Genomic DNA, 13,691 nt, shown 5'->3' with positions numbered 1-13,691 from the left:
TGCTGCCTGGTGCACATTCATTATGCACTGTATGTGAGTAAAACAACAGTTGGTGGTCTGAGTACTGCTGACATCCAATCTGATAAAAAAAGAAAATTAAATCAATCCAGAGAGTCAGAACCATGAACAGTTCAGAATGGCCCCTATATACAGGAATGATCCTCATTTTAATACATTCCCTTTAATATCTTGCCTTAATTATGTGCACTGCCATTCAAAAGTTTAGGGTCTGTAAGATGTAAATGTTTCTGGAGGGTCTCTTATGCTCACGAAGGCTGCACTTATTTGATCAAAAATGCAGTAAAAACAGTAATATTGTGAACATTGTATTATTTAACTGTTTTCTATTTGAAAATACTTTAAAATGTAATTTCTTCCTGTGATGGCAAAGCTGAATTTTCAGCATCATTACTCCAGTCTTTAGTGTCACATGATCCTTCAGAAATAATTCTAATATGCTGATTTGCTGCTCAAGGAACATTCCTTATTATTATCAATGATCAAAACGCTTCAGTGAAGCCATGATGTATATTTTTAAATATATATAATTAAATATAATCTTACTGACCCCAAACTTTTGAACACTGGTGTACATAAAGAATATCACATATGCAGTATTGTTTATTTCAACAGGTTCTGTGATGCATATACATAATAAAATAACAGATGAACTCTGTTAATAATGTTAAACTAATCCTGTCTGAATAGTGCCAAACTCAAGATTAGAGGAAATCTCACCATTCTCTGACCTAAAACGTGCCATGTGCACACAAATTCATCACTATAAATGGTAAAGTTATGGCCATTTGCACAAATAAGTGCTGCAAATTTTCTTTGCTGAAGGCACTGGCTTGGAAATTATGATGATTATATTGTAGGTCAAATGCTTGGGAAATGACAATCACTTATGTTAATTTCTCTTTGGAAACCCAAGCACTCAAACACACACAGTATTATAGTATAGTTAAACACTTTGATTGTGATTATATGATGCGTGTGTGTGCGTGTGCGTAGACACTGTACGGAGGTGCAAACAGCTGTCTTCTGATCCCATCCCCAGCAATGTCACAACCACTAATTTCCATGCACCTAGAGCAAAGATATCTCATGCGTCTCCGTCTTATAATTCAAATCAGGCCATGGGCGCAGCCATCGCCTATAGATGTGCTGAGGGGAAGGGCATCGGAAATAAACAAGACAATGTGGTGTGAGAGCCTCTGACATTTGACTGATTTCTGATAGGAAGTGACAGGAGATTGACATGAAATGAAATTCATACAGGGCACCCTGAACACACCACCGTGGAAAATACAAACAAACAAATAGGAAGCGAGAGTACTTCACACTCTGCACTGGGGTTGCACAGCAAAATAAAAATCACAACCACAGCTGATTTTTTTATTCTTCTCATTTTGATGAGGTGAATTTCATTTGCATGCATGAAAATCAATCTGAGCTTATGGTATGTCTGAAATGCATCAATGCTTCCTGCACCAACTGCGTTCAGCCACACATGCCGAGCCTGGAAAAACTTCAACCATTTGTTATTTGTCATGAATACTCCTAATATAATCATAACGTCAAGTAGGCTGCATGTGCACTTTGATCTGTATCTTCTAACAAACTAAATAAACCAAAACATTTCCATTTTTTTTTTTTTTGCAGGACCAAAAGATATTTTCTTTGCTGTGTTCTTTGAGTGGAGCAGCTGCTATGTAATGCTTTTCAATAGTCATTAAGAAAAAATTAAAGAACAGCCAGAGAGGAGGGGGGGTTGAGTGAATTTCTTTCAATTTGAAAAAAACCCCCACAATAACAACAATTAATTGTGGATTTAAACTTTATTTAAACTTGACAAATCTGAGGTAGACTATTCAAAACATTTATAATGATAAAATATTTTTTCTACATTAAAATATGCATGAGTAAACTTAAGTAAAATGCTTTTCAGGCTTTTTTCCTTAACAAAATAAATATGTTAATAGAATAATTTCTTAGTTTCTGCATGCTAACGGGTGATATGGTTTCAAATTCTGAAACAGGTTTGTGTTGCCTGACTTTGAATGGCACGTATAATCGGCACAGTTTGCATTGCAGGGTGCAACATTAATAATATTACGTTACGTCTCTTAGAAATGCACATTTGACAGTAGCTTGAGTTGACAGTTATTGAAAACCTCATTTTGAGTTGACAACCTCATTTTTATTGTAAAATTTTAATAGAGCACGCTTTGTGAAACATGCTGTACAAACATAAACAAAACACAAAAAACTACACTACACAAAACACTAAACTGTGTTTAGTTAAATTGCTGAAAATAACGAGTGTTTTGTCACTGTAATTTTACTTTGGCCACAATAACGGATACCAAACACGCGAGACGCAAGAACGGTATTTATTTTAAAATTAAGTTATAAAAGATGGTTGTTATAAATATGAATTACCTTATAATTTATGGTGAAAATACAGTGTTCAAAAGTTTGGGGTCACTCAGATTTTATTTTTAAAGAAATAAATCCATTTATTCAGAAAAGATCATAAAATTGATCAAAAATGACTGCAAAGAAACTGTTACAGTGTTTCCACAAAAAATATTAAGCTTCACAACTGTTTTCAACATTGATAATAATAGGAAATGCTTCTTGAGCATCAAATCAGCATATTAGAATGATTTCTGAACATCATGTGACACTGAAGACTGGAGTAATGGTCCTGAAAATTCAGCTTTGCATCACAGGAATGAATTACATATTAAAATATATTCAAATAGAAAACGGTTATTTTAAATTGTAACAATATTGCTGTTTTTACAGTATTTTTGATCAAATAATTGCAGCCTGGGTGAGCTTAAGAGACTTCTTTAAAACATTAAAACATCTTACAGACCCTAAACTTTTGAACGGTAATGTTCTACTTTACTGTATCTTGCTAAGTATATGTATTGTCTTAAATTTTAAGATAGCTTGTGTTTTTAATTATGGTGAAAAATATTCCCAGAAGCCCCTGTGTGAAACATCATCACATTTGATTACATTTTATTTAAACCGTTATGTTTCTTCTTATCAGTTATCAACTGCATATGTAAAGTGAGCACATCTACCAACATAATCTTACAGATGTGGTGTCTTTCTAAATGAATTTTGGAGGAAATGGACTCATCTCTCAATAGTGATATTATTATAGTAATAGAAATCCTGTAAGCAAATCAGACACTACGGTTTCATTTTGCTGAGGACAGATAACTCTGGACAAATGGCAATGCACCGCACTGGTGTCATTGCATTAGCTGTCGTGTGCATGTATGTGGCGAGTGAGTTGAGGTGAGGCGAGGCGAGGCAAAACCGGTCTTACCCTAGAGGACTCATAGGACGGGCTGGACTGGCCACCTGAGGCCCATGATGCCTGGCTTGTCCTCTCATCCATACCTGTCCAAAACACAGATTCACAACTCCATCAAAAACATGCCCACCCAATACAACCTTAACACAGCGACAACCACAGACAAAGAGTGCAATAAAAAAAAATATTGTTCATCAGGTTGCTTTAAATAAAAATAAATGATTTTTGTATTATTATTTGGGCTGTTAATTTAGCATAAATTTAGTATATTATATTAAAAATAATGAAATAAAAAGAACTAAATCAACCATGTACACTGATCCATATGTCTGTGTGAACGGAATTATGTTTAGTTCTTTTAGTTGGCATATAAACGGTGGGTTGGGGGAGGGCGGGGGGGGGTGCTCTGTCACTATAGTTAATAAATGAAGAGTTTGTATTTTTAGGAAGAAAAACATGCCTCAAAAATTGTGTTCTTTGCACTTCAAATAAAGCAGCTAAAAGAACACTACTGTAAACTGTTAACTAAAACTAAAACGTAAAAAAATAATAATAATAAAGTATAAATTCTAGATGAAAAGCCTAAACTTAAATTAGAAAATGTTGCCATGGCAAACAAATTAAATAAATAGTTTTAAGCTGTTACTAAACGGTTTAATCTATTACAATAAAAAAAAAAACTGAAATAAAAATAAATTACATTTAAAAAATAATAAAAATGACAAAAGCAAAAACTGAAATGAAGACTGAAAATATAAAAATAAAATACCATACTAGTATATAAATAATACTAAAATATACTGTTCTATTTTGCTACTTTAATTAAAGGTGCTGTGTTCCCTCACAGTAAACCAACATTACTGATGACTGCATTCATGAGACTGATCAACTTCAGCAAACTTAAATCTAATGAATCGTTTTGATGATAAAACACTAGAGAATAATACACCTGGGGAAACTTTAAATGGTCACAGTGCAGCGTTCTGCTGTATTCTGCTGCATTTCAGTGGAACAAAATCATCTCATGTATTATTTACTAATGCATTCAGTGACTGACAATTAAATTGCATGTATTTTCTAAAATGAAAACGGGGGAGGGGTCAGTATTTCCCATCGTCATTCTCTACTGGACTTATGAAAACGCTTTCCAGGGCCAATGGTTGACACTACAGTACACGTGAGGAGTGGAAATGTTGAGCTCATGGCGAGCAGTCGTGTCCAGCACGGCTCTCTTGGCAGGAGTAAAGAAAAGAGTGCAGCGGAGCCGTTAATCCGCTACACTTCCCTTCAAATGCTGCACTTTACAAGCCGGCCATGGCGCGTCATTTATTTTGCTTCGCATAAATCACTTTCAAAAATGCATCGCTCTCTTTCCCGCGCTGACGAGCTTGTGCCGGTGCAGCCGGGCCGCTCCGAGTTGTCAGTGATGTATTGCCGAAGCTCATCAAAATAGCTGAGCGCTGAAAGTTTGATAAACCTCATATTTTACAATGCCTCTTGTTCCAAAAGACAGCCACAGAAAACACAGAAACGAATAAATAAATAAAAACGTAAAGTTGACGCAATTGACTTGATTCAACATCTGGTACGTGATGAACAAAAACAATATCTGGCTTTGAAAATTACATTTCGCTGAGGCTGTTGGGTAAAGATATATGATTGCTGGCTTCTTCAGGCTGTTTGAGCCAATATTGTTGTGCAGGTAACAACATTCCGCTCTTCAGTCTCATGTATGAGCCTCAAAATTGCAGAGGAAGAAAACATCAATATCTCTCCACACTATTGATAATCCATGTTTGTCATTTCAACAATTCTTTTTTTATCTGATTCCAGCCCATTATAACATGCAACAGGATTCAAATGAGAGTAAACAATCACGAGGAATTATGGTGGTCTTAAACACTAACACTGAGCAGAGGGTTAAAAAGCATATCAAATAAATTTAGCGTTTTTTCATAATAATTGTACTGCATGGCTAAGCGTGATATAAATTGAAATCACAATCAACTGAACATTTGCATACAGTGAACAAACTATTTACAGAGAGAGAGAGAAAGTTCGATTGCCGTTTGCTGATCTATTTGTACATCCATACATGCACACCTCCCGTTCTTTACTATCCATTCATCCATCATTCGTCTTTCTTTTGATCTATCATTTCTTTTTTATTTCATCATCCTTTTTCTTTCCTTCTATCTATAAGGCATTTTTCCAACTATACCTTGTTCTCTCGTTCTCCCTTTCTATCTCTTTTTATTCTTTCTTTTTCTTTCTCTTTCTTTCTTTTTCTTTCTTTCTTTCCCCATCCATCTATCCTTCTTTCTTACTATATCTATCCATCCATGCATCCATCCATCATCTATCCTTCTTTCTTACTATATCCATCCTTTTTTATCCAACCATCCATCCATCCATCCATCCATCCATCCCTTTATCTCTTTCCCTACATACATCAATTCATGCATCCATCGTTCTTTTTCCCTTTCTTTTAATTTATTCACCCATCTTTCTTTTTATATCCATCATTCCTTTTTCTATCATCTATTCATCTTTCTTTCCTTCCCCATCCATCAATCAATCCATCCATCTATCCTTCCTTCTCACTATATCCATCCATCCATGCATCCATCTATCCATGCATCATCCATCCATCCATACTTCTTTCTTACTATATCCATCCTTTTTTCTATCCATCCATCCATCCATCCATCTTTTATCTCCTTCCCTACATACATCAATTCATGCATTCATCCTTCTTTTTTCCCTTTCCTTTAATTTATCTACTCATCTTTCTTTTTATATCCATCCTTCCTTATTTCTATCATCTATTTTTCTTTCTTTTTCCCATCCATCATCTTTTTCTATTAATCCTTCCTTCTCTTTTCATTTCTTTGAATCCGTCTTTATTTTTTCTATTAATCCGTCCATACATCCTTTTTTCCACCTTCCATCTATCCTTCCTTCTTTTTTCCACTCATCAATCCTTCTATCTTCACATTTCTATTAATCCATTCACTCACCCATCTTTTTATATATCCACCATTACTTATTTCTATCATCCATCCATCTCTTTATTTTTGATATATTCTTCCTTATTTTTTGCTTTCAATCCATCCATCCATCCATCCATCCATCCATCCTTCTCTCTTTATATCATCCTTTCTTCTTTTTCTTTCCCTTTCTTCAAGTCTTTTTTTCCATTCATCTGTCCTTCTTTCTATCTCTTTCTATCAATCAATCCATCTATCCAATATATCTTATACACAATTTCTTCTCTCACATGATTAAAACAGGCACATTTTTTATCTTCAAGTTAAAAAAAGGCTAGAGAGAGAAAGTGAGTTCCTCATTTTCCTTAACACAAGGTCTAACACACATAATCAGTGTGTGTGTGTGTGTGGTCTGATCTAATGCCAGAGACAGTGTACAGACCAGAGCCGTGTGTGTATCAGAGTAGGTCAGTCACCACAGGGGCCTTTAAAACTCAGACTGGGGTTTTTCTCTCCTTTAACACAACCCGTACAAAATTAGGACTGTACTTCACTAAAATAGCATGTTTCTGGATAATGTTTGGTAATATGAAGGAAAAATTTTCTGACACAATATTAGGTAAATAGAGTCATATTTTAGTGCACATGTTAAGACTTATAGAAAAGAAAAAAAAAAAGTAAATAAATGGGAAACAAGAGCAAACACTAGATTATGAGGCAGAGACTGGGAGGTGTAACTCATTCAGCGCCGGAGCTGGAATGTGTAAAAGGGGAGACATGTGTTTAGTATTTGCAACAGAGGAAATGACCTCACAGGGAAGTTCCTCTCTGAGGACCATTGAGGAATTTCGTATATATATGTTTACAACACTATCATCAGTTGTATTCCTGCAAAAATTATCAAATCAGAATGTCTATCAAACAAACAAATAACCTTGCTCATATGAGAAACGCTGGGTATAACAAGCTAACTCTGACAGGTCTCATACAGAGAGACTGTGTGTGTGTGTGTGTGTGTGTGTGTGTGTGTGTGTGTGTGTGCGCATGTGCGTGTGTGCATGTGCGTGTGTGTGAGAGAGAGAGAGAGAGAGAGAGAGAGAGAGAAACAGCCACCTCCTTTCTGTGGTTTAGTGTGTTATGAGTCAGCTGCTCAATTTAACCATCTGCCAAATCACTGAGGACCGATGTCATGAGATGTTCTACGTCAAGGTCAGTGATTGAAAAAACTTGCCATTTCCCGAACGGCTAATTTACAACTGCTCTTTTTACTTGAGCCAGTCTAACAGTGCAGGGCTTCACCTGCTTCTATAGCTTTTCTTAACAGCCATTCATCACTTTTATACCAGTAGTCTGCCCTACAATCCATGTGTGAGAGGTTTATAAAACATACACTCTTCCCACTCGACTTGTGTGAAACATTACTGCTGCAGAGCCGGCGGCCAATTCGCAGCAGCTCACACAACCAATACGCTCATTTATTCACAATCCCCAGTTCTCAGCTGTACATACAGTACGATTTCCTTTGAATGATTTCCTGAAGGCCAAATATTCCGAAAGGACTTTGAACCTGACATTAGTGATCGCAAAATACTTTGACTAATCAAATTGGCTTTTACCCTTTTAGCTAATGCAGAACCCATCTGTCCTGGAATAAACAGGTTCTACCTATAAATGGAATTTGAGATTTACTTTTAATCTCTATTGTGATGTATATGAGTAAAATCTGAAATTGATTAGATGGTTGTGGTTTGCTATTGCTGTGATGTCATGTGAGTGACAGGTTGTCCCACCCTCACGCCGGTAAACACGTAATCAGAAAAGAGATGTTGTTGCAAGAGGGAGGGAAAGTTATTTTGATTAAAGATTATGAAGGCACATGAATTTTTAGGAAAAAAAAATTATATGCAGGGATAAATCAATTATAATAAATTACAAACCATGGTTTGTTGATGGTCCAAGGTGGTCTAACAGCCTTAAAGGGATAGTTCACCCAAAAATGAAAATTCTGTCATTATGTATTTACCCTTGTTTTCATCAAAAAAAAAACCCCCCAAAAAAAACAAAAACAAAAAAACCCAGTTTTGTTCATACAATGAAAGACAAAGGGATCCAAAACAGCACTGGTCCCCACTGACTTTAAATGCATGGACAAATTAACATCAAAAAAAAGTCTTGGAATGTCTTGGAGGCGAGTAAATAATGACAGAATTTTCATTTTTGGGTGAACCATCGCTTTAACCGGTTTGACCAAAATTGTCAAAGAGGTCAAAACAGCCAAATCAAACATCTAGACCGACTATACTGCTTTGCATAGGACTGCATTAGAAGAGCAAATGTAGAAATTAAGTGTAATTTTATGTTTTTCATTAAAGAGAAAGTTTTTTTTTAATGTTCAGTTATTATAATGGAAATTTAGAAGAGCATTTGAGTTTTGTGGTTACCATTGTGGCTACATGATGACCATGATGTGTATTGCTTCACTGAGAAATAGCTGTGCTAATGCCAGTACTGAGACAGTCTCTTCTAATTTGTTCATTCCACATGTTACATGTAAGGAATAACTGACGACGGGTCTTTGAATTCTTAGAAAATAATGCACACCCGAGGTGGTAATGGGAAGCGGAGTGGCCGTTATACCTTGGGTGTGCATTATTTTCTAAGAATTCAACAGCCCGGAGTCAATTATTCTGCTTATACTACGGTTACCATACCTCAAGACACTGTTCAGATGGTATATTTCAAGACATTTGTCAGGTTTTTGTCCTTAAAACACTCTTGTGTGTGGGACTAATTTCTTACACATCTCATCCAAAGCCTCCGTTGCTAATTCCAAAACATAATTTCAGAACTAGTAACGGAGGCTTGAGCCTCGATAGCAGAATAATACAGTTGATACAGTTATTAACGCAGTAGAGAGAGAGAGAGAGAGAGAGAGAGAGAGAGAGAGAGAGAGAGAGAGAGAGAGAGAGAGAATAAGCATATGTGAATTAGCCTACCTGAGCCTGTGCGTCTCTCACGGCAGCAGTGTTTCTACTAACAGCAGAACTATAAGTTTATCTACCTCAAGAACCGCACAGTTATTACCTCGCTGGTGAGAGATGTCATGTAGTTTTTAAGTTGCTAAACTATTTTACCGATTAATTCGTCAGAGCAGCGCTGACAAAACCTTTCTGTGCGAGTGTGTGTCCGTACTAAAGAGTACGTGTGTACGTTTGAAAGAGAGAGAGAGAAAGCAGGAGAGAGTATGTGCTTTCAGGACACAATTAAATGTATTTTGTGATAAAAAACCAAGACAATAGTTTGTCATTTTCATCCTATTGTTTACTATATTTATTTGCTTGGTCAGGGTCGTTGTGGGTTTGGTTTCTTTTTTTGTGGTTATAGGCTTTAGGACCTATTGAGATAACTGAAATCATTTGGTGAAGTGATATGGAACTGCAATGCGGTCAAGACCTGCCTAGAACTATGTTAGCCATGCATTTCCCTGAAAATAATTGCAATGGTGGTCAACCAATCAGATTCGAGCATTCAACAGCCCCGTAGTATAAGTAATAATAGTACACATGATTGTCTTTAGCACACTAACATGTTGCCAGTTATCTAACACAGGAACATGAATGCATTAAGTTGGTTCAAAAAAACATTAACTGTTTAAATGAACTTGTTTTAGTCTTGCTGTATGGATCTAAACTAATTGCATGGAAAAGTTTTCTTTAATTAAGTTAATTAAACAAACTACTTTTTCGAGTATAGAATCTGCTAGGAGCTACCGCCAGATCCTGTTTCATCTGGAATCTTCAGCAGGGTATGCACTAATTGCACATGTATAATCATGTATGCTGGAGTTCTAAAATCAAGGCCTCTGATAGACTCTCAGCTCACTTTTCTCCAGCATCGACAGCTATACGTGCATCATATAGCTCATCTTTATAATTATTTCTGAGGCGTAATTTTTTATGCTTAATTATGAAAATTAGCTCCAAAATAAATGCAAATTATGCACGCATAGGCATCCCGACCTAACTGCTGTGGATTCTGCGCTCGAGCACGATGCCAAAGAGCATTCATTTACATGCAGCTCCCATCCAGAGACGGATTTAAATATGGATTTAACTTGGCACAGGCTTTGCCTTGTGAGCAAATCTTTGTCTTTCCTGTTTTAGTGTCTGGCAACCGTGAGAGATTCTTCTTTAACATTGTTTTACTTCTGCATTTCCAGACTAATCAAGACTTTTTCTCTAATTTGCTTTCATGGAATTACTGGGGATTTTAAGAGTGTCTTTGTCCTGCGTGTCAGCTTTAATGAGGAAAAAAAGCATGACGAAAACCGTCAGTAATGCACGGCGGTGTTAATAACAAAAAGACTAGTCAAGTGAACGGTTTTGCATTGGGGCAAAAAGGCATAGTGGCAATACAGTTGGGAAGGGAGGTCTGGTATTTACAGTAGGCTAAAGTTATACAGATATAGCAGGGATTTAAAACCCATCGGAGGCTAATCGGCCAAAATATTTGAGAAGTTTTGCATTATAATCAAGCATGTGCAACAAGCATGAAGAGACTTGTATAAGAGAATACATAACTACGCTCCTATGAATATCTGTTCACGATTAAAAAAAAATGACAAGACAAAAAAGGCAATAAAGTGGTTTTGTTTAAAAAAAAAAACAACAACAACAACAACACACTAAACTACTCCCTCCCCCCAATAATTACTTTTAATGAATTTTTTTTTCATTAGGATATCAGAACAATTGTTTCACCCTGTAATATATTCTATTTTATATCCCTAAAATTTGAAATTTTATTTAAAAATATATATTAAAAAAAAAAGTAAGTGCAAGTGATATAATCAAGTCATTGTATGATGAACTGATGAATTTAATTTTTCGTGCATTTCTGAAATAAATAGATTCAGATTCCTGTCATTAACCCACATGTGCATAATTATTTTTGCCCAGTTATTGGACGCCCATGTCATGTCCTTCATATCAACCGAACTGATCGCTCATCACATCAAATGCTGCATATAGGAACACAACCTTCACTAAGAGGCAAATATTTCTCTTGGCACAGTCTGGCTCTCTTCTGGATTTTAATTGTCGAACAGGTGTCCACACCCCTCCACAACAGACGCACAGTGAGGGGGGTAGAAACAAGGGCAATGTACCAATTGTTCCAGAAGCAAGTGGCTCACTTATGTGCTCTGGCAACGAGGTGGCTGGAAAAAAAGAAACACATTCATTATTTCAATTGACCATTGCCTGCCACTGCTGCGAAAACAAGCGCCCCAGACGTGACATCACAAAGCCCAAGGTCTGAGTCGTTCGGTGGAATTTGCTTCATGCCAAATTGCCACGGAAACCAAACATTCCCCTTACAGGCCAGACTGCCACTGCATCGGGGTTCAGCGGCAAAGCTGCAATCAATACAGAGCCGTGGGGAGGAAGCGCAGAGCGGATAAATGATGTGAGCGCAGTGCCTTGAGAGGTACAGCTTCCCTCACTGGCCTCATCAGGAGGGGCAATGAAATCCCAGGACTGAGTCGTGCTCCGGAGAGAGAGACGACCGCTCAGCTCTCATTAGTGTGACTGATACCATACAACAGAACGACACTTACTCATCTGAAATAAGATAAGACCGACCGACGGGTACCGCAACTAAAGGACGTGGCTAAAAAATATTCAGAGGAAAGGAAAACAATTATAAAACCTCAAAGCTTGATAAATCTCCAAAACCTTGATATGCAAAATTACATGGGTGTAGATTTGGCTATGAACGGACAGGATATATATCCTGATTTTGTATTGTGGAAATTCAGCTGGATAAAAATTGGATCAGAGATCTAGTTACACTAGGGGTCTCTTCAAAAACTAATACAGTGATAAATCACATTTCTACCCCTTACCCCTTCCTTTTCCCCTACCCCTCTGTTTTGGGCGTTCATGTGAAGGGGTAGGAGTGTCTCAATTCTCTTTTGGTTGGAGGGGTAGGGGTAAGAGCCAAATAGCCCTTCAAATGAAGTTTTTCCGGGATCCCACTTCAAACGAAGGGGTATGAGAACCGCACGTCTGGTATCAATGCATTGTTTTCTTGTGGTTATGTCCATGAATACATGAACATGATGTAAAGAAGTGGTGCCGGCAGTGGCTAAACAAGCCAAAATAAATTAATTTAAAGCAAAACTGCAAGTAAAGCGCCATTGTTCTCACTCAACCTACCTCTCTCATTAGCACGAATCCATGTTTCTATATTCGCGATGTATTTGGATGCTAAACTATTGTTTATTACGTAAAGTAGGCTTTGTACTTCACGCATGTTCCAGTATCGACAGAAAAAAAAATCTTCACATGAGCAAAGATGTGCTTGGCAACACCACAGTGGAGCGGTGCTCACGTTAAACGGCACAGATTGTACTTCAGAGTATTTAAAATGAGCAATGTAACTTTCAATATGTTTGACTGACTGTAGCTTATTTTATTTTGATGGCATGCGACCATAGACTGTAAAAAAATATGGACGTAGTGTAGGGCTGGGCGATACAGCTAAAACATTTATCACAATATAATGTTTCATATTGTTCGGTATCGATAATTATTTAATAAACTTTTTTTTAAAAAAAGGACAGCTGAAAAAAAAGTTTGAGTAATTTAACCAATGCATTTTTAATTAAGGCAAACAACAAATAATTTTAAATAAAAAATAAATGTAAACAAATTATTTTATATATATATTTTTATATTTATATGAAGATTAAATAATAAGCATTTAAGAAACTTAGAGCTGCACAGTTCTGGATAAGCTTTTTTGTTTTGTCAAACTAAGATCACGATTCTGAATGGGTTGGGTTTGTCCATATTTGACCCAAACATGGGTTGAAACAACCCATCATTTTTTAAAGCGTAGGCTATTCACATGTGCATCTGTATGATTTTAAAATATCTCCAACCAGTGTCAAAACCAAACCTACACTGTTGCATTTGGGGATATACTGCAGTTTGACAACATAAGAGAAATGCTGGTTGCGTAAAAGGCAGTATGAAGCACAGTGGTAGTGACAAGGGAGTTTGTCATGGCTGGAAAAGCGTCTTCATTAGACCGGCCTCCTCGCTTCTAACTGCAGCGAGTCATATCACGCTGTCTGTCACACATGGAGGACACTGAAGAATCACACCAACACAACAGCCTCTCTGAACACAACAACGTGTCACTGAATCTCACACACACACACTTCTGACACGTTCATGGCATAGAGATTAAATGATTGTGAGGAGATAGAGAGATCAACATGAGAATAGGTCACGCCAGCTTGAAATTAAAATTTAAAATATTGTGAAAGCGGGAGGAGGGCTGTAAAGTGCCAG

General features: G+C 36.8%; 1 protein-coding gene across 9 annotated transcripts in view; it reads right to left on the bottom strand.

The window, feature by feature from the left end:
• Positions 1 to 13,691, bottom strand: part of tcf12 (transcription factor 12) — a 118,788-nt gene that overhangs the window by 84,899 nt on the left and 20,198 nt on the right. For 7 of the 9 annotated variants that reach the window (XR_007930826.1, XM_051899199.1, XM_051899202.1 and 4 more), the window contains one exon: positions 3,353 to 3,426. The exons of the other annotated variants lie outside the window; for them this stretch is intronic. Coding sequence is in view for 6 of the 7 variants with exons in the window: in XM_051899199.1 (XP_051755159.1) it covers positions 3,353 to 3,426 (74 nt within the window). In the remaining variant the exon portion in view is untranslated. The remainder of the gene's footprint in view (positions 1 to 3,352; positions 3,427 to 13,691) is intronic. 9 annotated transcript variants of the gene reach the window in all.

Source organism: Ctenopharyngodon idella, chromosome 7, assembly GCF_019924925.1.
Source record: "Ctenopharyngodon idella isolate HZGC_01 chromosome 7, HZGC01, whole genome shotgun sequence".
NCBI lineage: Eukaryota > Metazoa > Chordata > Actinopteri > Cypriniformes > Xenocyprididae > Ctenopharyngodon > Ctenopharyngodon idella.
Note: the sequence above shows the minus strand (reverse complement) of the source record. Positions and strands in the feature narration are given on the sequence as shown.